Source organism: Grampus griseus, assembly GCF_964374135.1.
Source record: "Grampus griseus genome assembly, chromosome: 2".
Lineage (NCBI taxonomy): Eukaryota > Metazoa > Chordata > Mammalia > Artiodactyla > Delphinidae > Grampus > Grampus griseus.
Genome location: NC_139018.1, coordinates 34,829,726 through 34,856,653, shown reverse-complemented (window position 1 = coordinate 34,856,653; position 26,928 = coordinate 34,829,726). Strand labels below are relative to the sequence as shown.

The following is a 26,928-nucleotide window of genomic DNA, read 5'->3' as shown; positions in this document are numbered from 1 at the left end:
TATCATGTGTCTTTAGGCTCTTTTATCTGGAACAATTCTTCAGTTTTTCTTTGTCTTTCATGACCTTCACATTTTCAAAGAGTATAGGAGAGTTATTTTGTAGGCTATCCCTCAAATTTAGACTTTTCTGATGTTTCCTGATGACTTGGTTCAGGTTATGGATTTTTGACAGTAATACCTCATATGTGATTTTGTGTCCTTCTTAGTACATTATATTAGGAATTTCATAATGTCATTTTGTCCCATTACTAGTGGTATTAACTTTGATCATTTGGTTAAAGTGGTGTCTGTCAGATTTCTCCACTGTAAAATTACTATTATGGTTAATAAGAATCTTGTGGGGATATATGTTGAGACTATATAAATATGTTGTTTTTCTTGAGGTTTTTCAGCTTCTAGTTTTAGTATCCATTGATGATTTTTGCATGAACCAATTATTACTATGATAGTTGCCAAGTAGTGACTTTCTAATTCCTTCTTTTCATTTATCAGTTGATATTCTGCTATAATGAAGAATTTTATTTAATCATTACTTTATTAGTATATGCTCATGGATTTTAATTTTTATTTTATTAAATTGATTGTATTATCTGTTAGTATCCTAATAACACAATCCCCTCAGCCACGGTTTTTAGGTTTTGTCAGATATATTATTCATTATCTTGAAAAAACAAGTAGAAAAACATAGAATAATCAAGTAGAAAAAGGCTATTAAATTGAAAACAATATAAGAAATTATTTTCAGATATACAAAATGCCCTGTAGACCTGAGCCTACAAATGCTACTATTGCCACAGTTTCCCTAGAGATTTGGACCTGATTTCTCTTAATTTGAGGTTTATATGAAAGACTAAATGCTTTGTATATCTGAACCACACATTCTTTGAATTACCAAAGGCCCTAGCTATTTAACCTGAATAAATTACTATCACCTTTGCTTTTTAAGCTTCCTAGGAAAGTTATTCATTGTCTTCGATGGTTTGTGTTCAGAAAGATCCAGGAAGTAGAAATATAAGAAATTCAAGCTTCAAATACAACGGGAAATAGAGGCAGTAATATTAATAAGGCAGACCAGGTCTCTCCCGTGAGATTTTCTGTATCTAAGGAATGAATAATGATTTACACTTTAAGTAGTTTGGAGAACTCTTTTATTGATTGTTTTGAAGAATAAACTTTTCTCTTGAGGTTTTGAATTCAATCAAGAAGAACCTGCATGAACATCTTGTTTCTATTATACTCTGTCACCTGAAAGCATCTTTTCTTCATTTACTTCTTTTTTATTTTTTTGATTCTCTCAATCTTCATTTACTTCTAATTTAAAAAATGGATTTTCAAGCCAAGGTGAAACATTGTATATTAAGAATTGGAAGGTTAAAAAAGATGCATTTGAAGTGGGAAAAAGTCATTCCATTGGTATGAACAGCTTCATTTAAGATGGCCATGCCATAAGAAAAAGATTACTGCTGTATAACAAAGATCCCTGGTTTGCTCAGTAGAAAGGAATCCATTTGTACTTTTTTGTCCCTTTGAAGGCCTTGTACGTCATAGACATTGCCATTAGTATTTAAATATGTCTTTGATGATGGCAATCTTGAGTGAACATCATATATAGTCTTCTTAGTGATTATAAATGCTGCATGGAAAATAGGAAATCTCAATAATATTTTGAGTACTTTACCTGCAAAGATTCTGAACTCACATATAATCAACCCCATGTCTGGACCTAAACACGGGAAAATATAAAAGAGACAAGTTAAGTTTTACTAATGGAAACCTAGGCTTATTAGAGAAACCTCTAGATCATCAATCTGTGGCTAATTTAGAATTGCTTTAATCCTGAAAATCTACTTCAGAAAATTAAACCCATCATATAAGAATGTTGTCAATTTAGATATTATAATAATTCAGCCTGTTACTCTTTGCTTAGGTCGGAAATCTATGAGTAGGGAAGATGTCTAGACTTCCACTCCCCATCACCATCCCTACTCCCATATAAAGATCCCATATCCTAAAGTACTTTGTAGTTTATTTTTCTCAAAGTAGCCAGTCTACCTACAAATTATCATTACCATACATCACCAGCTAAACTGTTATAAGTTTAGATTTGATCAGCTCAAGATGGTGGAGTAGGAGGACATGGAGCTCACCTCCCCCCATGAACACATCAAAAAATTATCTAGAGCGTCCCCCCACCACTAGGGCACCTGCTCACCGCTGATGGGGGACTCTGATGCCCAAGGAGATGGGAGGAACCCCAAAGCGAACCAGCGGCTTACGGGATCTTGGTTCACGAGCCTGGGGTCAGGCAGAAGCTCCTGCAGTGGGAGCTCTGAGTCCAAACCACTGGACTAACAGAGAGCCTCAGACCTCCAGGAATATTCATTGGAGTGAGGTCTCATGGAGTTCCTCATCTCAGCACCAAGACCCAGCTCTACCCAATAGCCTACAAACTGCAGTGTTGGAAGCCTCAGGCCAAACAACCAGAAAGACAGGAACACAATCCCACTCATTAAAAAAAAAAAAAAAGAGAGAGAGACGGCAAAAAATATGTCACAGATGAAGGAGCAAGGTAAAAACCACCAAGACCAAATAAATGAAGAGGAAATAGGCAATCTACCTGAAAAATAATTCAGAGTAATGATAGTAAAGATGATCCAGAATCTTGGAAGTAGAATGGAGGCCCAGATTGAGAAAATACAAGAAATGTTTAACAAAGATCTAGAAGAACTAAAGAACAAACAAACAGAGATGAACAACACAATAACTGAAATGAAAAATGCACTAGAAGGAATCAATAACAATAAGGCAGAAGAATGAATAAGTGAGCTGGAAGACAAAATAGTGGAAATAACTGCCAAGGGGCAGAATAAAGAACAAAGAATGAAAATAATTGAAGACAATCTCAGAGACCTCTGGGACAACTCTAAACGCACCAACATTCACATTATAGGGGTCCCAGAAGATAAAGAGGAAAAGAAAGCATCTGAGAAAATATTTGCAGAGATTATAGTGGAAAACTTCCTAACATGGGAAAGGAAGTAGTCACCCAAGTCCAGGATGCGCAGAGAGTCCCATACAGGATAAAACCTGGAAAAAAACACACCAAGACACATATTAATCAAACTAACAAATTCAAAGAAAAATTATTAAAAGCAGCAAGGGAAGAACAAAAAATAACATACAAAGGAATCCCCATAAAGTTATCAGCTGATTTTACAGCGGAAACTCTGCAGGCCAGAAGGGAGTGGCAGGATATGCTTAAAGTGATGAAAGAGAAAAACCTACAACCAAGATGACTTTACCCAGCAAGGGTCTCATTCAGATTCAATGGAGAAGTCAAAAGCTTTTCAGACAAGGAAAAGCTAAGAGAATCCAGCACTACCAAACCAGCTTTACAACAAATGCTAAAGAAACTTCTCTAAGCGGGAAACACAAGAGAAGAAAAAGACCCACAAAAACAAACCCAAAGCAATTAAGAAAATGGTAATAGGAACATACATATCGATAATAACCTTGAATGTAAATGGATAAAGTGCCCCAACCAAAAGACACAGACTGGCTGAATGCAAAAAAACAAGACCCATATATGTGCTGTCTACAGGAGACCCACTTCAGACCTACGGACATACAGACTGGAAGTGAGGGTATGGAAAAAGTATTCCCTGCAAATGGAAATCAAAAAAAAAAGCTGGGGACTTCCCTGGTGGCACAGTGGTTGAGAGTCCACCTGCCGATGCAGGGGACACAGGTTCGTGCCCCGGTCCAGGAAGATCCTGCATGCCGCGGAGCGGCTGGGCCCGTGAGCCATGGCCTCTGAGCCTGTGCATCCAGAGCCTGTGCTCCGCAATGGGAGAGGCCACAACAGTGAGAGGCCCGTGTACCGCAAAAAGAAAAACAAAAACAAACAAAAACAAAGAAAAAGCTGGAGTCGCAATACTAGTATCAAATAAAATAGAATTTAAAATAAAGACTGTTACAAGAGATAAGGAAGGACACTACATAATGATCAAAGGATCAATCCAAGAAGAAGATATGGCAATTATAAATGTTTATGCACCCAACATAGGAGCACCTCAATACATAAGGCAAATGCTAACAACCATGAAAGGAGAAATTTATAGTAACACAATTATAGTAGGGGACTTTTAACACCCCACTACACCAATGGACAGATCATCCAAACAGAAAATAAATGAGGAAACACAAGCTTTAAATGACACAATAGACCAAATAGATCTAATTGATATTTATAGAACATTCCACCCAAAAGTGGCAGAATACACTTTCTTCTCAAGTGCACATGGCACATTCTCCAGGATAGATCACATCTTGGGTCACAAATCAAGCCTCAGAAAATTTAAGAAAATTGAAATTGTATCAAGCATCTTTTCTGACCACAGTGCTATGAGATTGGAAATCAATTACAGCAAAAAAAAACTGTAAAAAACACAAATACATGGAGGCTAAACAGTGCACTACTAAATAACCAAGAGATCACTGAAGAAATCAAAGAAGAAATTTAAAAATGCATAGAAACAAATAACAATGGAAACACAAAACCTATGAGACACAGCAAAAGCAGTTCTAAGGGGGAAGTTTATAGCAATACAATCTCACCTCAAGAAACAAGAAAAATCTCAAATAAACAATCTAACCCTACACTTAAAACAACTAGAGAAAAAAGAACAAAGAAAACCCAAAGTCAGTAGAAGGAAAGAAATCATAAAGATCAGAGCAGAAATAAATGAAATAGAAATGAAGAAAACAATAGCAAGGTCAATAAAACTAAAAGCTGGTCCTTTGAGAAGGTAAACAAAATTGATAAACCCTTAGCCAGATTCATCAAGAAAAAAGGGAGAGAAACTAGCACACCACTGTAAAGCAGTTGTACTCCAATAAAGATGTTAAAAAAAAAAAAAAATGGAGAGGACGCAAATCAATAAAATTAGAAATGAAAAAGGAACAATCACAACTGACACTGCAGAAATACAGAGGATTATAAGAAACTACTACAAACAACTATATGCCAATAAAATTGACAACCATGAAAAAATGCACAAATTCTTGGAAAGGTACAATTTTCCAAGACCGAACCAGGAAGAATTAGAAAGTATAAACAGACCTATCACAAGCACTGAAATTGAAACCATAATTAAAAATCATCCAACAAACAAAAGTCCAGGACCAGATGGCTTCACAGGCGAATTCTATCAAACATTTATAGAAGAGCTAACACCAATCCTTCTCAAAGTCTTCCAAAAAATTGCAGAGGGAGAAACACTCCCAAATTCATTCTATGAAGCCACCATATCACCCTGATACCAAAACCAGAAAAAGATATCACAAAAAAAGAAAATTATAGAACAATATCACTGATGAACATAGATGCAAAAATCGTGAACAAAATACTAGCAAACAGAATCCAACAGCACATTAAAAGAATCATACACCATGATCAAGTGGGCTTTATCCCAGGGATGCAAGTATTCTTCAATGTACACAAATCAATCAATGTGATACACCACATTAACAAATTAAGGAATAAAAACCATACGATCATCTCAATAGATGCAGAAAAAGCATTTGACAAAATTCAACACCCATTTATGATAAAAGCACTCCAGAAAATGGGCATAGAGGAAACCTACCTCAACATAATAAAGGCCATATGTGACAAACCCACAGCAAGCAACATACTCAATTGTGAAAAACTGAAAGCGTTTCCATTAATATCAGCAACAAAACAAGGATGTCCACTCTCACCACTCTTATTCAACAGAGTTTTGGAAGTCATAGCCACAGCAGTCAGAGAAGAAAAAGCAGTAAAAGGAATACAAATTGGAAAAAAAGAAGTAAAATTGTCAGTGTTTGCCAATGATAGACATTCCAAAAGATGCCACCAGAAAACTACAAGAACTAATGAGTGAATTTGGTAAGGTTGCAGGATACAAAATGCACAGAAATCTCTGGCATTTCTATACACCAACAACGAAAAATCAGAAAGAAATTAAGGAAACACTCCCATTTACCATTGCAACAAAAAGAATAAAATACCTAGGAATAAACCTGCCTAAGGAGGCGAAAGACTTGTACTCAAAACTATAAACACTGATGAAAGAAATCAAAGATGACATAAACAGGTGGAGAAATATACTATGTTCTTGGATTGGAAGAATCAATACTGTGAAAATGACTATACTACCGAAAACAATCTGCAGGTTCAATGCAATCCCTATCAAACTACCAATGGCATTCTTCACAGTTTTAGAACAAAAAATTTTACAATTCGTATGGAAACACAAAAGACCCCGAATAGCCAAAGGAATCTTGAGAAAGAAAAATGCAGTTGGAGGAATCAGGCTCCCTGACTTCAAACTATACCACAAAGCTACAGTAATCAAGACACTATGGTACTGGCACAAAAACAGAAATATAGATCAATGGTACAGAATAGAATGCTCAGAAAGAAACCCATGCACATATGGACACCTAATTTATGACAAAAGAGACAAGAACATACAGTGGAGAAAAGACAGCCTCCTCAATAAGTGGGAAAATTGGACAGCTACATGTAAAAGAATGAAATTAGAACACTATCTAACACCATACACAAAAATAAACTCCAAATGGATTAAAGACTTAAATGTAAGACCAGACACTATAAAACTCTTAGTGGAAAATGTAGGAAAAACACTCTTTGACATAAACCACAGTAAGATCTTTTTAGACCCACCTCCTAGAGTAACAGAAATAAACACAAAAATAAACAAATGGGACTTAATTAAACTTAAAAGCTTTTGCATAGCAAAGGAAACCATAAACAAGAGAAAAAGGCAACCCTCAGAATAGGAGAAAATATTTGCAAGTGAAACAACAGACAAAGGATTAATCTCCAAAATATTCAAACAGCTCATGGAGCTCAATATCAAAAAAACAAACAATCCAGTTAAAAAATGGGCAGAAAGGGCTTCCCTGGTGGCGCAGTGGTTGAGAGTCCGCCTGCCAATGCAGGGGACACGGGTTCGTGCCCTGGTCTGGGAAGATCCCACATGCCGCAGAGCGGCTAGACCCCTGAGCTGTGGCCACTGAGCCTGCGCATCTGGAGCCTGTGCTCCACAACGAGAGAGGCCACAACAGTGAGAGGCCCGCATACCACAAAAAAAAAAAAAAAAAAAATGGGCAGAAGAACTAAATAGACTTTTCACCAAGGAAGACATACAGGTGGCGAAGAGACACATGAAAAGATGCTCAACATCACTAATTATTAGAGAAATGCAAATCAAAACTACAATGAGGTATCACCTCATGCCAGTCAGAATGGCCATTATCAAAAAATCTAGGAACAGTAAATGCTGGAAAGGGTGTGATGAAAAGGGAACCCCCCTGCACTGTTGGTGAGAATGTAAATTGATACAACCACTGTGGAAAACAGTATGGAGGTTCCTTAAAAAACTAAAAATAGAACTACCGTATGACCCAGCAATCCCACTACTGGGCATATACCCTGAGAAAACCATAATTCAAGAAGAGACATGTACCACAATATTCACTGCAGCACTATTTACAATAGCCAGGACATGGAACCAATCTAAATTTCCATTGACAGATGAATGGATAAAGAAGATGTGGTGCGTATATACAATGGAATATTACTCAGCCATAAAAGGAAACGAAATTGAGTTATTTGTAGTGAGGTGGATGGACCTAGGGTCTGTCATACGGAGTTTAGTAAGTCAGAAAGAGAAAAACAAATACCGTATGTTAACACATATATATGGAATCTAAAAAAAAAAAAAAAAATGGTACCAACAAACCTAGTTTCAGGGCAGCAATAGAGGTAGACATAGAAAATGGACTTGAGAACATGGGGTGGGAGGGCGAAGCTGAGGCAAAGTGAGAGTAGCATCGACATATATACACTACCAAATGTAAAATAGTTGGCTGGTGGGGAGCAGCAGCGTAGCACAGGGAGATCGGCTCGATGCTTTGCGATGACCTAGAGGGGTGGGATAGGGAGGATGGGAGGGAGGCTCAAGAGGGAGGGGATACGGGACCATGTGTACGCATATGGCTGATTCGCTTTGTTGTACAGTAGAAACTAACACAGTATTGTGAAGCAGTTATACTTCAATAAAGATATATTTTTATAAACTATTATAAGTTTAAGTAAATATTTCTTTGAACACAATAATCTCAGTAGGACTCATATTTCCATATGTTTGTTAGTTTTGTTTTGTTTTATATTGGGTTGACCAAAATGTTAGTTCGTTTTTTTCCGTAAGATGGCTCTAGGAGGGCTTAGTTGTCTTTAACTTCATTTGAAACAATTTTGTTAGATTGTATTGTGACAGCTGTCATTATCAGCATGCATTTTTAAAAAGACTTATCAAAATTAATGAATTTTTGTGTAGCCATTTTAATATTGAAGATGGAAGAAAACAACATTTTTGGCATATTAGGCTTTTTTATTTCAAGAAAGGTAAAAGCGCAACTGAGACCCAAAAACAGATTTGTGCAGTGTATGGAGAAGGTGCTGTGACTGATGGAACATGTCAAAAGTGCTTTGAGAAGTTTTGCGCTGGAGATTTCTCGCTGGACAATGCTCCAAGGTTGGGTAGACCACTTGAACTTGATAGCGATCAAATTGAGACTTTCATTGAGAACAATCAACATCATACCATGTGGGAGATAGCCGACATACTCAAAATATCCAAATCAAGCATTGAAAATCATTTGCACAAGCTTGGTTATGTTAATCATTTCAGTGTTTGGGTTCCACGTAAATTAAGCAAATAAAACCTTCTTGACCGTATTTCCTCACGCAATTCTCTACTTAAACATAGCAAAAACATTTCATTTTTAAAACAAATTGTGACGGGCTATGAAAAGTGGATATTGTTCAATAATGTGTAATGGAAGAGATGGTGGGGCAAGCTAAATGAACCACCACCAACCACACCAAAGGCCGGTCTTCATCCGAAGAAGGTGATGTTGTGTATATGGTGGGAGTCCTCTATTATGAGCTTTTCCCAGAAAACCTAATGATTAATTCCAACAAGTACTGCTCCCAGTTAGACCCACTGAAAGCAGCACTCGACGAAAAGCGTCCAGAATTAGTCAACAGAAAATGCATAATCTTCCATCAGGATAACGCAAGACCACAAGTTTCTTTGATGAGCAGGCAAAAACTGTTACGGCTTGGCTGGGAGGTTCTGATTCATCTGCCGTATTCACCAGACATTGCACCTTCAGATTTCCATTTATTTCGGTCTTTACAAAATTTTTTAATGAAAAATATTTCAATTCTCTGGAAGACTGTAAAAGGCACCTGGAACAGTTCTTTGCTCAAAAAGATAAAAAGTTTTGGGACGAAGGAATTATGAAGTTGCCTGAATAATGGCAGAAGGTTGTGGAACAAAACAGTGAATATGTAGTTCAATAAAGTTCTTGGTGAAAATGAAAAGTATGTCTTTTATTTCTACTTAAAAACCAAAGGAACTTTTTGGCCAACCCAGTAGTTTACCTAAATTGAATGGAGCTAGTACAGTCACAGATTATCTTTGTGACTGTTGGTATTCATTTGTAAGGTAGTCATCAGGATATGTTTGTGGCCGGGAAATAGCTTTTGCTTTATAGGAAAAACTGTATCCAAATTTTGGATATTTTCTCTGTCCAAAACCCCAACTTCCTTTTGTTATAACCTTCTTTCTTTTTAAAAATTATTCTTTCCTTCCTTTCCTACTTCTTTGTAAATGGATTTATGGACCACTCAGTGAAAACTGGCTGCTAGGCTATAACGCATCTGGCCTTCAGAGACAAGAGTGCATACTTTTTTTCCCCAGTTTTTTTCTCTTCTATCAGATTTCTATGCTGAGCTCAGAATCAAGAAGAGGGCTGGGGTGTGGGGGAGAACATTTCATGGTGCTTTTTCCTGAGTCAGTTCTTCAGTGGCCCAGGACTGTTAGAAGTGCTTTGGGGTTTTAACTTGCAAAATAGGAGAAGTCAGAGGCAACTATTCTTAAGTTTCGTGAAGCTTTCATTTTAAAGCTTCTTTTTTTTTTTTTTTTAAATTACATCCTTAACTTACTCCCAATACTTCTTTTTTTTTTTTTTTTAATTTATTTATTTATTTATTTTTGGCGTGTTGGGTCTTCATTTCTGTGCGAGGGCTTTCTCTAGTTGTGGCAAGCAGGGGCCACTCTTCATTGCGGTGTGCAGGCCTCTCACTGTCGCGGCCTCTCCCGTTGCGGAGCACAGGCTCCAGACGCGCAGGCTCAGTAGCCGTGGCTCACAGGCCCAGTCGCTCCGCGGCATGTGGGATCCTCCCAGACCAGGGCCCGAACCCGCGTCCCCTGCATTGACAGGCAGACTCTCAACCACTGCGCCACCAGGGAAGCCCCATTTTAAAGCTTCTTGTCAGTCACTGGTGTCAACATCAAAAAATAGTTGAAATTTTTTTTTATGGAAACAAAAGAAGGAAACATAACTATTTGCTTACCAGATTTATTTTGGAAATGTATGCCTTCTAAAAATGGGCCTCACCATGCCAGCCCATGGGAGGCCTGCATAAGAGCCCCTGAGCTATACATGTGAGTGCTGTGCATCCTCAGCCTGTGCCTCCAGCTGCCAGTGGCTCTGTGTGTGTGTCCCTGGTGCTGTCCCTCAAGCATGGCTTATCCACTTTTGATTTGAACGTGAGAGTACTGCATCACCTAGATCAATGGTTTTCAAACTTACGTTAGCTACAGTCTTTTGTTAAATGGAATCTTATGTGGTCACATAGTCATCCTACATGTGGTGAGGGATACAACAGAACTAGGTATGTTAATGTTATATATTAATTCTATTTATGTAAAAGGAGCAGCTATTAATTATTAGAGAAATGCAAATCAAAACTACAATGAGGTATTGCCTCACACCAGTCAGAATGGCCATGATTAAAAAACCTACAAATAATAAATGCTGGAGAGGGTGTGGAGAAAAAGGGACCCAGCTATACTGTTGGTAGGAATGTAAATTGGTGCAGCCACTGTGGAGAACAGTATGGAAGTTCCTTAAAAAACTAAAAATAAGAGTTACCATATAATCCTGCAATCCCACTTCTGGGCGTATATCTAGAGAAAACTCTTAATTCAAAAAGATACATGTGCTCCAGTGTTCCTTGCAGCACTGTTTACAATAGCAAAGACATGGAAGCAACCTAAATGTTCATCAACAGATGAATGGATAAAGAAGATGGTGTGTGTGTGTGTGTGTGTGTGTGTGTGTGTGTGTGTGTGTGTGTATAGATATAGATATATATAGATATAGATATAGATATAGATATAATGGAATACTATTCAGCCATAAAAAAGAATGAAATAATGCCATTTGCAGCAACATGGATGGACCAAGAGATGATTATACTAAGTGAAGTAAGCCAGACAAAAACAAATATCATATGTTATCACTTATTTGTGGAATCTAAAAATATTATACAAATAAACTTATTTACAGAACAGAAATAGACTCACAGACATAGAAAACAAACTTATAGTTAGAAAAAGGGATAATGACGGGGGGGGAATAAATTGGGAGTTTGGGGTTAACATATACACAGTAGTGTATATAAAATAGTTAAACAACAAGTACCTACTGTAGAGCACAGGGAACTATACTCAGTATCTTGTAATAACCTATAATGGAAAAGAATCTGAAATAGAATATATATATATATTCTTAGCTGTATACTTGAAACTAACACAACATTGTAAATTATACTTCAATTTTTAAAAAGAGCAGCTGTTATCTATATCATTTTATTCTTGTGTGTAGAAGGTAACAATACTGTTTTTCTCATATTTACACAAATAAGTTAGCCCTTCTTTATTGGTGAAGTAGCTGACTATTTCTACTATGTGACCGTGGGTGGGTCTTGAGTGGGAAGAAGCCACTTGGCACATAGAAGGTGCTCAGTGAACACTTGTTGAGAACACACACATACACATACACACACACACACACACACACACACACGTATCTGCTAATGTGCCAGAGAATTAAAATACTCCTCTTTTGAGACATTTCTTTCAGTTAATTTATTTTATATCCAGAAAGCCCCTGTGATAACATGCAAATAGTTTAGTGAGGGACCAATATTAACCCATTAGCATCAAAGTTTGGATTATTTATCTAGCAATATGGATTATTTATCTGTCACTTTGTGACAGAGAGTTTGTAAATATGAAAGGACCTAGAGACACAAAGGGCAGAACAGGAGGTGCAACTTTGAATCTTCCTTCCCAACTTTTAGCTTTGTTTGAAGGATTTGCTATTCATTCATACCTCGTTTATTCAGTACCTACTGTTAGTATAAGGAAAGCATTGCTCTAAAAGTAGCAAAGGATACACAGATTAATAAGATACAGGTTCTGCCTTCAAGGAGTTTATGATAGACTAGCATAGGTAAGGCAAATATTTAAATGTCTGTAACATTAGAAAGTGGTAGGTGCCATAAGAAAGATATAAACAAGGTACAAAATTATCTTAAAGACAGGAAAGATTTTTCCAGGCTGGGGGAAATTGGTATGCAATTTCCAATTTAAAAAAATATCAATCTCTATAGTTAGAGAACCATCCATTTGTTTACTGTCCTCCTGCCCTTATTTTTTAATTCACTTACATGTCTTTCCTTTCTGCTGAGCTGAAACATTCTTCATGGCAGGGTGTATCTTACTCTTTGTATACCAAGGGTGTAACTGTGCCTGGCTCATAAAATGCACTCAATAAATATTTGTTGAATGGATGTGTGTATCACTGATAATCAAACTTGCTTTCTAATAAAGTACAATTTTCTCCTCAGAAACCAAACATTTTAAAAGCACAGCTTTTATAAGATTGTACACAATTTTCACCATAAAGAAACTAAAGAATATCTTAGAAAAGATCAGATCTGAGATCTATAAACCCGAATAAAAGGGTCTATAGAAACACCTATCTATCATTCTCTTCAGTTACACTGGTTGTGACAATATGTATTTATTGATATTTAATGATGTGGCAGGGACTGTAGTGAAAGTGAGTTATGAATAAATTTATGTTTCAATTATAGGTAAATGATAAATCATACATAATCCTTCTTTAAGTGTTCACCTTAAAGTAGAAAAAAATTTTCATATTTAGCACTAAATAATTTCTAAGGTCCTTCAAGCTTTGAAAATTTTGTAATTTTGTGATTACCCATGGGTGAGAAATAAGTATAAGCATATTGTATGTCTTTTTCTTTGACTACTTATGACAATGTCATTTGTCTTAGAATGAAAACTCTTTGGGACAGTTCCTGTAAGTCAGTTCAGTGAATATGTCTGAAGCAGCTGCTGGGGTTTGGGTAGGAGGACTAAATTTAATAAATTGCAGTGACCAGGAACTTACAGACTGCAGGGGAATATATACAATCATTATAAAGTGGATTAAAGAAATAGGAGCTTATTTGTCTCACATATAAAAAGTCTGGAGGCAGGCAGTCCAGGGCTTGTACAGCAGCTCAGTATTGTCATCAGAGACTCTGCCTCTTTTTATTCTCGTGTTTCCAATACTTATGTGTGGGTTTCTATCCTCATGGTTGAAAAATGGCTATGGCACCTCCCAGTATCTAACCATGCTCTCCTCTTAAAGCTTTATCTCTTTATCTTTTTATTTGTAGTAGGAAGCCTGCCCCAGGGACTTCTTCCTACATCTCACTGGCTGGAACTATATCGTATGGCCAGTCTTACCTGAAAGGTGGCTATGGAAGAAGGGAATTGTGGATATCAGTTACAATAGCCAAGCAACAGTGTTTGCAGTTACTCCTTTTATGTTTACCCTTTGGGCCAAGTTGTTTATGCATGGGCCAAGTTGTTTATTGTGCTCTAAGAATTTCCTTTTTGTCATTAAATGATTCATTTATTAGGTCAACAACTATTTATTTTTTATTGCCTAATATGTGCCAGATACTCTTCTAGGTTTTGGGGATGACAACAGTGAATAAAAAAGACAAAGTTGCTGCTGTCATGGAGCTTACATTCTACTAAGAAGGTTATAAACAAATAAGTATAAATATATATTATAGGTATATAAATATCAATATATATGTGTATATGTGTGTATATATATGTATATATATATATATATATTTTTTTTTCCCCATGAAGAAAAGTAAAGTAGGGTAAGGAGAATAGAGAGTGATGGTAGGTAATATTCTATGTAGGATGTTTAACAAAGGCCTCTGATTAGGTGATCCTTTAGCAAAGACCTGAAAGAAATGAGGGATGAATGGAACCATAATATCTGGGGAAGAATGGTCCAAGTAGAGGAAATGGCAAGTATGAAGACCCTAAAGAAAGATGTATTTGGCATTCTCAGACAAGGAACGAACCAGTTTGGCTAGAGCACATTGAATAAGGGTGAAATGATAGGAGAAGAGAACAGTGTAGGCTATAATATGTTGGGCTTTGAGGGCCATAGCAAAGATTTTACTCTGAATGAAATGGAAAATCATGGAGAGTTGTGAGCAGAGATTAGCACAATTCAACTTACAGTTTAAAAGGAGCATTGTAACTACTGTGTGGAGAATAAACTGTAATGGGACAAGGATAGAAGGAAGGAGACAAGTTAGGACACTATTCAATTTCCCAGGAAATAAATGATGGTTCCAATTATTGTAATAATTGTAGAGATAGTGAGTAATGATCAGATTCTAGAGACATTTTAATGGCAGTTTAGATATGGTTCTGACAAAACTAGAAGAATCAAAGATGTCACCAAGGTTTTGGATTAATAACTGAGTGAGTAGAGTTTCTATTTGCTGAGATGGGAATTGCAAGAGAATAAGACATCGTGCAGGTAGGTTAGGAGGGTGGGGAATCAAGAGTTTGATTTTGAGCATGTTAAGTTTGAATTGCCTGTTGCACATTCAAGTGCATATTTGATGATTTATAAGCTTGTAGATATACGCTGTTATCCCCCAGCTATTTGGATGACATATAAGTATAGAGGTGAAGGTAGAGGTTGAGGTTGGAGATATAAAATTAGGGAGTTTAGTGTATGGGTGGTATTAATGCCAGGGGACTAGCTAAGGTTACATGGGGAGTGAGTAAATAATAATATTTTTCTATGCTTTTAGAAGAAAGAAAATTTCCTATGAAATTCTGAATAAATTCAAGTTTGTATATTTCACTTCACTAACTAGCTCATTAAGTGTTCAAACAGTATAGTAGTTAAGGACATGGACTCTAAAGCCTGGCTACCTAGGTTTGAATCCTGACTCTTCAGTTTCTAGCTTTGCGATTTAGGCCAAGATATGTAAACCTCTTTTTCCTCATCTGTAATAAAGGATAATAATGATGGCTCCCTTTAGGTTGTTGTGAAGATTAATTAGAATAGTGCCATGGCACATAGTTAAGCACTCAAAAAGGATTAGCCAGGGCTTCTCTGGTGGCGCAGTGGTTGGGGGTCCGCCTGCCGATGCAGGGGACGCGGGTTCGTGCCCCGGTCCGGGAGGATCCCACATGCCGCGGAGCGGCTGGGCCCGTGGGCCATGGCCGCTGGGCCGGCGCGTCCGGCGCGTCCGGAGCCTGTGCTCCGCGGCGGGAGGGGCCACAGCAGTGAGAGGCCCGCATACCGCAAAAAAACAACAAAAAAAAGGATTAGCCAATATCATCATTAAATTTCACCAACTTTTGATACATGATGTAACATTACTAACTTGATTTAATGTTCCACCAAAGCAGGCTATATTTTGGAAGCAGGAAAAAGTTTCTCACCTTGTAATCTTCATTTCTGGACACATGAAATTGAGAATTGTTGATATTTATAAGCCTTTCCCACTTTTTAATCAGTGTTTCAGCATCATATTCTTAGTTAATTATCTTCCTGTTTAGGTCACAGTGCTGTTGATATCACCAAGGTGGCTAGAAGACACCGCATGTCTCCTTTTCCTCTAACATCTATGGACAAAGCCTTTATCACAGTCCTGGAGATGACTCCGGTGCTTGGGACAGAAATCATCAACTACCGAGGTACTGTTATATTTGCCCATTGCCTTTTATTTTCATTTTTTTCCAAATAAGATTCATCTAACACTAATACACAGTTTTCCTGAAAGAGAAATGTTATTAATCATTACTGCAATTATCATCATCTTGCTTTTTGCTTCTTATTTCTACTCAACTCTAAGATCAACCTTAATGGTATACAGAGTAAAATACCCATAAAGCTTCCTTTACATAAAGAAAAAAAAAAAAAGGAAAAAGTCAACCGTGTTTCTCCTGTTCATCAAAATACCAATACCCTAAAGAAAGGGCTGTCAGCCCTGAGTGAGAAAAACAGTTGACTGTGAGTCTGCCTTATGTCCTTTCTGACAGAAATGGGAGATAACTAATGTGTCTCGTAATTATTTTCATTTGTGGAAATCATGTTTTTAAATGTAAAATGTAAATACTATGTTAATTTATCTATGGATCACTGAGCAACCAGTCTGATCTCAGTTTTTCTGCTTCATATATCTTCTCATTTTCTGCTCTTAGTTTAGTAGTACATTGAGACCAGCTTGTGGAAAGATAATGGAAGGGTAGTTTTCCCCAGTGTTTTCAGTTTTTAATCAACTACTTCCCTTTCTAAAAATTCAGTTCAGGTGCAATCTGAATAAATTGTAGTTTCTTAATTGTTTTTGTTATACAGATAAAAACAATACAAAAGGATTGCTTTTACAAATAAAGGACTTTATTCACAGATCATAAAATATTCAAATTTCAATGAACATTAGAGAGCATCTATACAGACACCATAATTTTTCTACAAGAAAACTCAAACTCAGAACAGCAGAAAAGGAATAGGATTAAGCCTCAAGACTTAACATTCTTGGGAATTCCTTTGCAGTCCAGTGGTTAGGGCTTGGCGTTTTCATGGCGGTGGCCCGGCTTCAATCCCTGCTCCGGGAGCTAATATCCCGCAAGATGCGTGGCACGGCCAAAAAAGAAAAAAAAACAAGACTTAACATTCTTATTTTTACTACATAATAGTGCTCTTCTTCCAGTGTTAAAATATAAAAAACAATAGTAGATAAAGTAACAAATTATGTGAAAATTAAAAGGCCTAAAATTAGTGAAATATTAAATGCCAAATTCTAGCTCTTTGATCCCTGACCCGACTTAGACAAAAATTATTTTTACATAACTTACACCTATCCTACATCTTTGACTTACATTCTTTTAGATATGTTATCATTAGGTTTAAACCTTTTCTTTTGTTTTTGTTTTATTCCTCATTAAAGGAAATAAAGATAATAAAACTGACTAGAGTGGGGAGTTAGGAATTAACTACATAATTTCAGAAATCAATTTTAATGAAATAGGTTTCTTTCTATTATTAAGTACAGATATTTAGATATTTTTATGTCAAGCAACACTAAGACATCTTCAGAAAATATGTATGTAAAATTAAGTTGAAAAAATTTACATGTTATAAAAATAAGTTAACCATCCCTGGCCTCTTGTAATATCAGGGTAGTTTCTCTTAACATCAGTCCTTAGAAAAATCTCACTGTGATGCCAAGTCACATTTAGACAGAAATTCCAGTCCTTTTAAGGAAAAAACAGAACTGGAAATGGCCATTTCTATTTCTCCTCTAGAAAAAAAATAATACTGTCAGGTGGATTCTCTTTTCCTTTCATGTGCTTGTTTCCCCTTCATTTGTTCATCAAATCAGTTGTCACTCATAAGTAAGCAAACTCTTCATGGATGGTTAACTTCTTGTCAAGTGTTTCCATGCATGATGATGAAAAATAATAGTTAGGTTTGCATTCAACCTTTGAGTTGGATCAAACTCGATTTGTAATGCAAAAGAGCATTATAATTAAACCTCCTAGGCACTTTAATTAGTTGTTTAGAAAACAACACCATATATAGAAACATAATGCAATTTGTTTAACAATTATCTATTAAAAATCTAAATTCCAGGTACTATGTTAAGTCCAGATAATGCAAAGATGAATAAAATAAAACCCCACCCCATGCATCTCACTGTGTAGTGCAGGAGAGGGACAGATAAACAATGTGGTACATTTTCTCCTTTACTGGCTCTTTTGTAAGCTTGCCTTCCTTTGTCAATTCCTTGAATATGAACTTCCTTTAGAGTGTTTGTCTCTGACCCTTTTCAGATCTTACACATTCACTTCAGATAACCTCATACATGCCAATTGTTTCAAGTACCAACTATTAAGTGATTTCTAAATCTGTATCTTTGCCCAGACCTTGCCTGAGCTCCAAACTCTTACAACAAATGTATACCTGCTGCGAGTAAGTTTAACATGACCAATATTAAACTTATTTTCTTTACTTCTACAATACTCATTTCCTCTACGTCCTGTTGAATCTGTCCCTTGTTTGCCATCCCCACTGCTATGATTTTAATTTAGGTCTTTATTATTAACTTTCTGGATTATTGTAAAGGCTTCCCTCCCCCAATTAGCATCTTTACATCCATTTTCCAATTGCATACCAAAGTTATCTGTTCAAAATTTGATATTAACATTCCTGCATACAACTCTTCAGTAGTATTCCTCATAACCTCCAGATAAAATTCAAACTCCTTGATATGTCATATAAGGCCCTTTATAATTGGCCACTATGTATTCTTTTTTTTCTGACTTTATTGAGGCATAATTAATAAATTAAAATTGTGTATATTTAGGGTATACAACATGATGATTTAATATATATACACATTGTGAAATAATTACCATAATCAAGCTAATTAATACATCTATCACTTTATAGTTACTCTGTGTATGTGTATGTATGGTGAAAATACTTAAGATTTACTCTTTTAGCAAATTTCAAGTATACAATACAGCATTGTTAACTACAGTCACCATGCTGTACTTTAGATACCCAGAATTTATTCATCTTATAAATGAAAGTTTGTACCCTTTGACCAACATCTCCCCATTTTGCCAGTACATGTTTTTTAAGATTAAGCTTAAGAAGCTCTCCTCCATGAAGACATTTCTGGTGTCCACTTCTCCCTTTCCCTAGCTGGGTTAAGTATCCTTCCTCCATGTCCCCATAGCACTTTGTTCATTCGTTTTGTAATAACAATGACTGACATATTTGATCACTCTCTCTCATAAGTGCCCGAATAAACAACACGGGTATAAAAAGCTGAGTGATCTAAATGTGAATCACTATAAATTGAGTTTTGAGTCAAATGTGGCCTGTAATTCTCTTACTCAAGATAAGCAATTTCTCCCCAGAAAAAAGATTAGAAACTCATTCTCACTATACTTTAAATGTTATCTTTTCCGAGGATGTTTGCATTTTAATGAGCAAACCTTCATAGTTCATTTTGATTTCAACTAGATGCACCTCTAACTATTGAATTTCATAGGGGTGAGGAGGACTGAAAGGCCTTCACAGTTCTCTGAAATCCCAAATATTTTGCCTCTGCAAATACTCTGACACCTACAATTATAGAAGCCTGTAGAGGAAAGCCCATGTTTCCTAAGAGAGATCCAGAACCACTGAATCTATGAGGCAGTTTGCTACTGTAGGATCTCTAAAATTACTTTTTATATGTCTGTGAAGTTTCAGCAATAATCCAGAAAACTAAGAATAAATCACGTATACAGAAGTGCTGGTAGTGATGCTCTCAAGGTCATACATATAGGGTAACTCTGTGAAGGAATGTTACCATATAATATATTAAATACTTACAATATTACAATAAGAAGGTAACTTGGAGATCAGGTAGTCTCTCTTACTTTAAAGACAAAGGAATTTAGGACCAAAGAGGTATAATAATGTTCTTAGAGTTAGACAAATTGTTATGATTAAAAACAACTAGAACCCAGGATTCTTGACTCCTAGTCTACTGTTCATTCCATTATAGCAAAGTACGTCTCAAATCAGTATGAAAATTATTCTTCTGAAGTAAGTGCCTAGATGTGTAAAGTGTATTGTTTGTTTGTTTTAACCTATTTTGACTACAGGTGAATTTTCTATTGTCTCTGGTCTGCCCTTTAGCATATCTACTATTTTCAGCTCCTATCTGCAAGCAAGGCCTTTAAGGAGCAAGTGCTCCACTGATTATAAATACCTTACTTTGGTTTCTTGGGAGAGGAATACCAATAGAAGATAACATTTGCAAGACTACCATTTATGATTCATCTTTGCTTATAAAATGCATGACATGAACACATTACAAATTCACACTTGGTACAGTACTAGCTACTGAAAGGCAGATTAAAATGTTCTAGAGTTCCCTGTAATCCCCAATATTGTTCAGTTAACAATGGAAAAACTATAATCTTTGAATAGAAAGGATTCTGCTTTCTTAGGAGCATTATTTTATAAGCGCTAGGCTTTTTTTTAAGATTTCATGACCAAAGACTTTAGCATCGCTGACCTCAGTTCTTTGTATTTCCACAAAAGACTTAAGCAATTCTAGACAAGGAAGCTTTAAGTTTACTGAACTCAGTTTAAAGCAGTGAAGTATCCTTTTTAGAATATTGACCACAACAGAGGTAGTTCTCCCTGTCTCTGACCTAAAGCAAGATATATTTATAATATATTTTAAAAGAAAAAAATATATATGAAAATATATAATGATATGCATAGAAGGAGGTATGAAAGAGGAAGATTAGTCAACCTGGTTGTGACATAGGAATAATTCAGCCAGCATTATAGGTCTGATTCCTCTGTGAGTTAATTTTACTCAATTGTGTAACTATAAAAAGAACTCCCCCGCACAAGGGGGCTTTATGAGTGCCTAAACAGTCATAATATCTAGTTGAGAAGTTACTGCTGCCTGGCTCCTTTTCTAAAACCATGTGCCCGAAGTTTATTCAACACTAATACTTGGGCTCCACCTATGGGCAAAAAGAAGAGATGGTTTAACATCTATCTAAGTATTTGTATGTATGCAAGAGAGACTGCCCCATGTGATAAAGTAATTTGCAGCACTACTATATACTCTTTAAGTTCCAAAGTCAATCATTGAATGAAATGTAATATTGACTGCTTGGAAGAGCTATCCATTGTCTAATCCTTGAATCCTATTGAGATATATGGATATAGTTGCTGCTGTAGCAGAGGGGTGTACCTGACGTTTATTCCTTCAGTTCTCAAGTATTTGCTGCCAGCTGAGATTCCTTACCATTTTCTAATCAATTGCGTTTTTCTCTTCAAATCCTTTCCCTTGCCTTACTCAGGCTTTTAGAAAAAAACTTGAAGTAATGCATGTTTTTCTCTTTGAAGAGACGTAAGTTCTGCTGGTAGGTTAACTTGATACCAACTCCAAAAGCAGAACTAATCCAGTAGGGATCTAATTTACCTTAAAGATAGAAATCCCTATATTTAGCATGAGTACAAAATAAAAATCTGGCCAATTTTCTATTACTAGATTTATATTGATAACCTTAAGTATGAAGCTGTTCTTTCTTTCCAAATGAAATGTTTTATTTTTCTTTCCAAGATATTTTAAAGATCTATAAAGACCAGATGGTATATGTGTGCTTCAAATATGACTTTTCTTGACTCTTCTATATATAGCTATATGTTAAAATGAGAGAAATATTCTTTTTAAAAAAATCTCTTATTCTTGCCCTTTAAAAAATAAGTTTACTGAAATACAATTCATATACAGTATAATTCACCCACATAAATTATACCGTTCAGAAGTTTTTAGTATATTCACAGATATGTACAGCCATCACCACAGTCAGTTTTAGAATATATTCACCTCAAAAAGAATCCCGGAGGGAAGGCGGAAGATGGCGGAAGAGTAAGACGCGGAGATCACCTTCCTCCCCACAGATACACCAGAAATACATCTACACGTGGAACAACTCCTACAGAACACCTACTGAAGGCTGGCAGAAGACCTCAGACCTCCCAAAAGGCAAGAAACTCCCCACGTACCTGGGTAGGGCAAAAGAAAAAAAGAAAAAACAGAGACAAAAGAATAGGAAAGGGACCTGCACCAGTGGGAGGGAGCTGTGAAGGAGGAAAAGTTTCCACACACTAGGAAGCCCCTTCGCGGGCGGAGACTGCGGGAGGCGGAGGGGGAAGCTTCGGGGCCGCGGAGGAGTGCACAGCAACGGGTGCGGAGGGCAAAGCGGGGAGATTCCCGCACAGAGGATCGGTGCCGACCGGCACTCACCAGCCCGAGAGGCTTGTCTGCTCACCCGCCGGGGCGGGCGGGGCTGCGAGCTGAGGCCGGAGCGCAGGGAGAGGACTGGGGTTGGTGGCTTGAACATAGCCTGAAGGGGTTAGTGCACCACAGCTAGCCGGGAGGGAGTCCGGGGAAAAGCCTGCACCTGCCGAAGAGGCAGGAGACTTTTCCTTCCCTCTTTGTTTCCTGGGGCGTGAGGAGAGGGGTTTAAGAACACTGCTTAAAGGAACTCCAGAGACGGGCGCGAGCCGCGGCTAAAAGCGCGAACCCCAGAGACGGGCGCGAGCCGCGGCTGAAAGCGCGGACCCCAGAGACGGGCGCGAGCCGCGGCTGAAAGCGCGGAATCCAGAGACGGGCGCGAGCCGCGGCTGAAAGCGCGGAATCCAGAGACGGGCGGGAGACGTTAAGGCTGCTGCTGCCGCCACCAAGGGGCCTGTGTGCGAGCACAGGTCACTCTCCACACCCCTCTTCCGCGGAGCCTGTGCAGCCCGCCACTGCCAGGTTCCCGGGATCCAGGGACAACTTCCCCGGGAGAGCGCACAGCGCGCCTCAGGCTGGTGCAAAGTCACGCCGGCCTTTGCCACCGCAGGCCCGCCCCGCACTCTGTGCCCCTCCGTCCCCGCCGGCCTGAGTGCGCCAGAGCCCCCAATCAGCGGCTCTTTTAACCCCATCCTGTCTGAGCAAAAAACAGACGCCCTCCAGCGACCTACACGCAGTGGCAGGGCCAAATCCAAAGCTGAGCCCTCGGAGCTGTGAGAACAAAGAAGAGAAAGGGAAATCTCTCCCAGCAGCCTCAGAAGCAGCGGATTAAAGCTCCACAATCAACTTGATATACCCTGCATCTGTGGAATACCTGAATAGACAACCAATCATCCCAAATTAAGGAAGTGGACTTCAGGAGCAAATCTATGATTTTTTCCCTTTTCCTCTTTTTGTGAATGTGTATGTGTATGCTTCTGTGTGAGATCTTGTCTGTATAGTCTTGCTTCCACCATTTGTCCTAGGGTTCTATCCGTCCATGGTTTTTTTTTTAATTTTTTTTCTTAATAATTAATTTTAATAACGTTATTATACTTTACCTTCGTTCTTTCTTTCTTTCTTTCCGTCCTTCCTTCCCTCCTTTAGACAACGAATCATCCCAAATTGAGGAGGTGGTCTCTGACAGCAAGATTTATGATTTTTCCCCATTTACCTCTTTTAGTGAGGGTGTATGTGTATGCTTCTGTGTAAGATTTTGTCTGTATAGCTTTGCTTCCAACATTTGTCCTAAGGTTCTATCCGTCCCTTTTTTTTTCTAAATAAGAATTTTTTAATTCAATAACTTTATTATACTTTATTTTATTTTTACTGTATCTTCTTTCTGTCTTTTTTCCTTCTTTCCCTCCTTCCTTCCTTCCTCCCTCCCTCCCTCCCTCCTTTCTTTCCTTCTTGCCTTCTTTCCTTCTTTGCTTCTTTCTTTCTTTCTTCCTTCCTTCCTACCCTCCTTTCCTTCTTTCTTTCCTCATACTTCTACTAATTCCCTCTACTTTTTCTCCCTTTTATCCTGAGCCGTGTGGATGAAAAGCTTTTGGTGCTCCAGCCAGGAGGCAGGGCTCTGCCTCTGAGGTAGGAGAGCCAACTTCAGGACACTGGTCAACAAGAGACCTCCCAGCTCCACATAATATCAAACGGCGAAAATCTCCCAGAGACCTCCATCTTAACACCAGCACCCAGCTTCACTCAACGACCAGCAAGCCACAGTGCTGGAAAACCTATGCCAAACAACTAGCAAAACAGGAACACAACCCCACCCATTAGCAGAGAGGCTGCCTAAAATCATAATAAGGCCACAGACACCCCCAAACACACCACCAGACGTGAACCTGCCCACTAGAGAGACAAAATCCAGCCTCATCCACCACAACACAGGCACTAGTCCCCTCCACCAGGAAGCCTACACAACCCACTGAACCAACCTTAGCCACTGGAGACAGACATCAAAAACAGGAGGAACTACGAACCTGCAGCCTGCAAAAAGGAGACCCCAAACACAGTAAGATAAGCAAAATGAGAAGACAGAAAAACACACAGCAGATAAAGGAGCAAGATAAAAATGCACCAAACCTAACAAATGAAGAGGAAATAGGCAGTCTACCTGAAAGAGAATTCAGAATAATGATAGTAAGGTTGATCCGAAATCTTGGAGATAGAATGGACAATAGATTGGACAAAATGCAAGAATCAGTTAACAAGGACCTAGAAGAACTAAAGATGAAACAAGCAACGATGAACAACACAATAAATGAAATTAAAAGTACTCTAGATGGGATCAATAGCAGAATAACTGAGGCAGAAGAACGGATAAGTGACCTGGAAGATAAAATAGTGGAAATAACTACTGCAGAGCAGAATAAAGAAAAAAGAATGAAAAGAATTGAGGACAGTCTAAGAGACCTCTGGGACAACATTAAACGCACCAACATTCGAATTATAGGGGTTCCAGAAGAAGAAGAGAAAAAGAAAGGGACTGAGAAAATATTTGAAGAGATTATAGTTGAAAACTTCCCTAATATGGGAAAGGAAATAGTTAATCAAGTCCAGGAAGCACAGAGAGTCCCATACAGGATAAATATAAGGAGAAATACTCCAAGACACATATTAATCAAACTGTCAAAAATTAAATACAAAGAAAGCATATTAAAAGCAGCAAGGGAAAAACAACAAATAACACATAAGGGAATCCCCATAAGGTTAACAGCTGATCTCTCAGCAGAAACCCTACAAGCCAGAAGGGAGTGGCAGGACATACTGAAAGTGATGAAGGAGAAAAACCTGCAGCCAAGACTACTCTACCCAGCAAGGATCTCATTCAGATTTGATGGAGAAATCAAAACCTTTACAGACAAGCAAAAGCTGAGAGAGTTCAGCACCACCAAACCAGCTTTACAACAAATGCTAAAGGATCTTCTCTAGGCAAGAAACACAAGAGAAGGAAAAGACCTATAATAACGAACCCAAAACAATTTAGAAAATGGGAATAGGAACATACATATTGATAATTACCTTAAATGTAAATGGACTAAATGCTCCCACCAAAAGACACAGATTAGCTGAATGGATACAAAAACAAGACCCTTATATATGCTGTCTACAAGAGACCCACTTCAGACCTAGAGACACGTACAGACTGAAAGTAAGGGGATGGAAAAAGATATTCCATGCAAATGGAAACCAAAAGAAAGCTGGAGTAGCAATTCTCATATCAGACAAAATAGACTTTAAAATAAGGACTATTAAAAGAGACAAAGAAGGACACTACATAATGATCAAGGGATCGATCCAAGAAGAAGATATAACAATTGTAAATATTTATGCACCCAACATAGGAGCACCTCAATACATAAGGCAAATACTAACAGCCATAAAAGGGGAAATCGACAGTAACACATTCATAGTAGGGGACTTAAACACCCCACTTTCACCAATAGACAGATCATCCAAAATGAAAATAAATAAGGAAACACAAGCTTTAAATGATACATTAAACAAGATGGACTTAATTGATATTTATAGGACACTCCATCCAAAAACAACAGAATACACATTTTTCTCAAGTGCTCATGGAACATTCTCCAGGATAGATCATATCTTAGGTCACAAATTAAGCCTTGGTAAATTTAAGAAAATTGAAATTGTATCAAGTATCTTTTCTGACCACAATGCCATGAGACTAGATATCAATTACAGGGAAAGATCTGTAAAAAATACAAACACGTGGAGGCTAAACGATACACTACTTAATAATGAAGTGATCACTGAAGAAATCAAAGAGGAAATCAAAAAATACCTAGAAACAAATGACAATGGAGACACAACGACCCAAAACCTGTGGGATGCAGCAAAAGCAGTTCTAAGGGGGAAGTTTATAGCAATACAAGCCCACCTTAAGAAGCAGGAAACATCTCGAATACACAACCTAACCTTGCACCTCAAGCAATTAGAGAAAGAAGAACAAAAAAACCCCAAAGCTAGCAGAAGGAAAGAAATCATAAAAATCAGATCAGAAATAAATGAAAAAGAAATGAAAGAAACAATAGCAAAGATCAATGAAACTAAAAGCTGGTTCTTTGAGAAGATAAACAAAATAGATAAACCACTAGCCAGACTCATCAAGAAAAAAAGGGAGAAGACTCAAATCAATAGAATTAGAAATGAAAAAGGAGAGGTAACAACTGACACTGCAGAAATAAAAGAGATCATGAGAGATTACTACAAGCAACTCTATGCCAATAAAATGGACAATCTGGAAGAAATGGACAAATTCTTAGAAATGCACAACCTGCCAAGACTGAATCAGGAAGAAATAGAAAATATGAACAGACCAATCACAAGCACTGAAATTGAAACTGTGATTAAAAATCTTCCAACAAAGAAAAGCCCAGGACCAGATGGCTTCACAGGCGAATTCTATCAAACATTTAGAGAAGAGCTAACACCTATCCTTCTCAAACTCTTCCAAAATATAGCAGAGGGAGGAACACTCCCAAACTCCTTCTACGAGGCCACCATCACCTTGATACCAAAACCAGACAAGGATGTCACAAAGAAAGAAAACTACAGGCCAATATCACTGATGAACATAGATGCAAAAATCCTCAACAAAATACTAGCAAACAGAATCCAACAGCACATTAAAAGGATCATACACCATGATCAAGTGGGGTTCATTCCAGGAATGCAAGGATTCTTCAATATACGCAAAT

At 37.6% G+C, this 26,928-nt stretch overlaps 1 protein-coding gene across 6 annotated transcripts in view; it reads left to right on the top strand.

The window, feature by feature from the left end:
• GPHN (gephyrin) overlaps window positions 1–26,928 on the top strand; it is a 627,058-nt gene that overhangs the window by 482,420 nt on the left and 117,710 nt on the right. For all 6 annotated transcript variants that reach the window (XM_082648862.1, XM_082648860.1, XM_082648864.1 and 3 more), the window contains one exon: window positions 15,897–16,034. In XM_082648862.1, coding sequence (XP_082504988.1) covers window positions 15,897–16,034 — 138 coding nt within the window. The remainder of the gene's footprint in view (window positions 1–15,896; window positions 16,035–26,928) is intronic.